The sequence below is a fragment of the Colobus angolensis genome, unplaced genomic scaffold (genome assembly GCF_000951035.1).
Source record: "Colobus angolensis palliatus isolate OR3802 unplaced genomic scaffold, Cang.pa_1.0 Scaffold396, whole genome shotgun sequence".
Lineage (NCBI taxonomy): Eukaryota > Metazoa > Chordata > Mammalia > Primates > Cercopithecidae > Colobus > Colobus angolensis.
The window spans coordinates 1,148,586-1,149,616 of NW_012117332.1; the positions used below are offsets into that span (position 1 = coordinate 1,148,586).

General features: G+C 26.0%; 1 protein-coding gene across 1 annotated transcript; it reads left to right on the forward strand.

Annotated features, from left to right (window-relative positions):
* Window positions 1-312: 312 nt before the first annotated feature.
* On the forward strand, window positions 313-768 carry LOC105521106 (putative uncharacterized protein YIL100W; the record flags this gene model as incomplete). The annotated part of the gene is made up of 3 exons (XM_011955138.1): window positions 313-360; window positions 513-527; window positions 685-768. Coding segments are annotated over exons 1-3 (147 nt in total), but the record flags the coding sequence as incomplete, so codon positions are not given.
* Window positions 769-1,031: the final 263 nt, after the last annotated feature.

Sequence of the window (1,031 nt, forward strand, 5' to 3'; positions counted from 1 at the left end):
ATGCATAGGTATACATACATGTATACATGTGCGACATGTGAGCATTTATGTGTACATGTGTGTGCACATGCATGGCATGTGTGCATGCATGTTCACACGTGTGTGCATGTATAAATGTACATGCATGATCTGTGCATACATGCATGTATGCATGCATGATATATATAGGTGTGTACATGCAGGATATATACCCACACACATGCGTGTACACATGTATGTATAGTGGTATGTATACTGGTATGTATACATTTATGATATACATGCATGCACACATGCACATACACATATATTGCATACACAATGCATGTACATATGTATGTATGCATGCATGTGTACATATTTATGCATACACACATACATGTGTATATGTATACATATGTACGCATGTATGTACACCTGTATGTACACGTGTATGATTCATATTTACACATGTGTATACATGCATGCAAGTATGCATGTGTGCGTATACATGCATGTATACACGTATTGATACATATATAATATGTATGCAGGTATGTATACATGTATGTGTACATATTTATTCATATAGCATGTATGCATTTATGTTTACATATTTATGCATATATAATATGCATGCTTGTATACATATTTATACATGCATAGTATTTATACACATATTTATACATTCACATAAATATATACATACTGATACATATATTTATACATTTATATAAATATATACATATTTATACATACATTTATATAAATATGTATATATTTATACATATTTATATAAATATATACATATTTATATGTATATGTATATAAATATATACATATTTATACATATGTAATATTTATACATGCATGTATAGCAATACATTTATTGATATAAACAATAAGATATCAATACATTATATTAACATAAATTAATACATTATAATATAAATATTTATACATAATATAATTATATGCATAATATTTATGTTTGTTGCTATTATTAAATAAATAATACATAAGGAAATAATCTGAAAACGTGATTGATGAAAGAATTTCAGTTACATGAATAT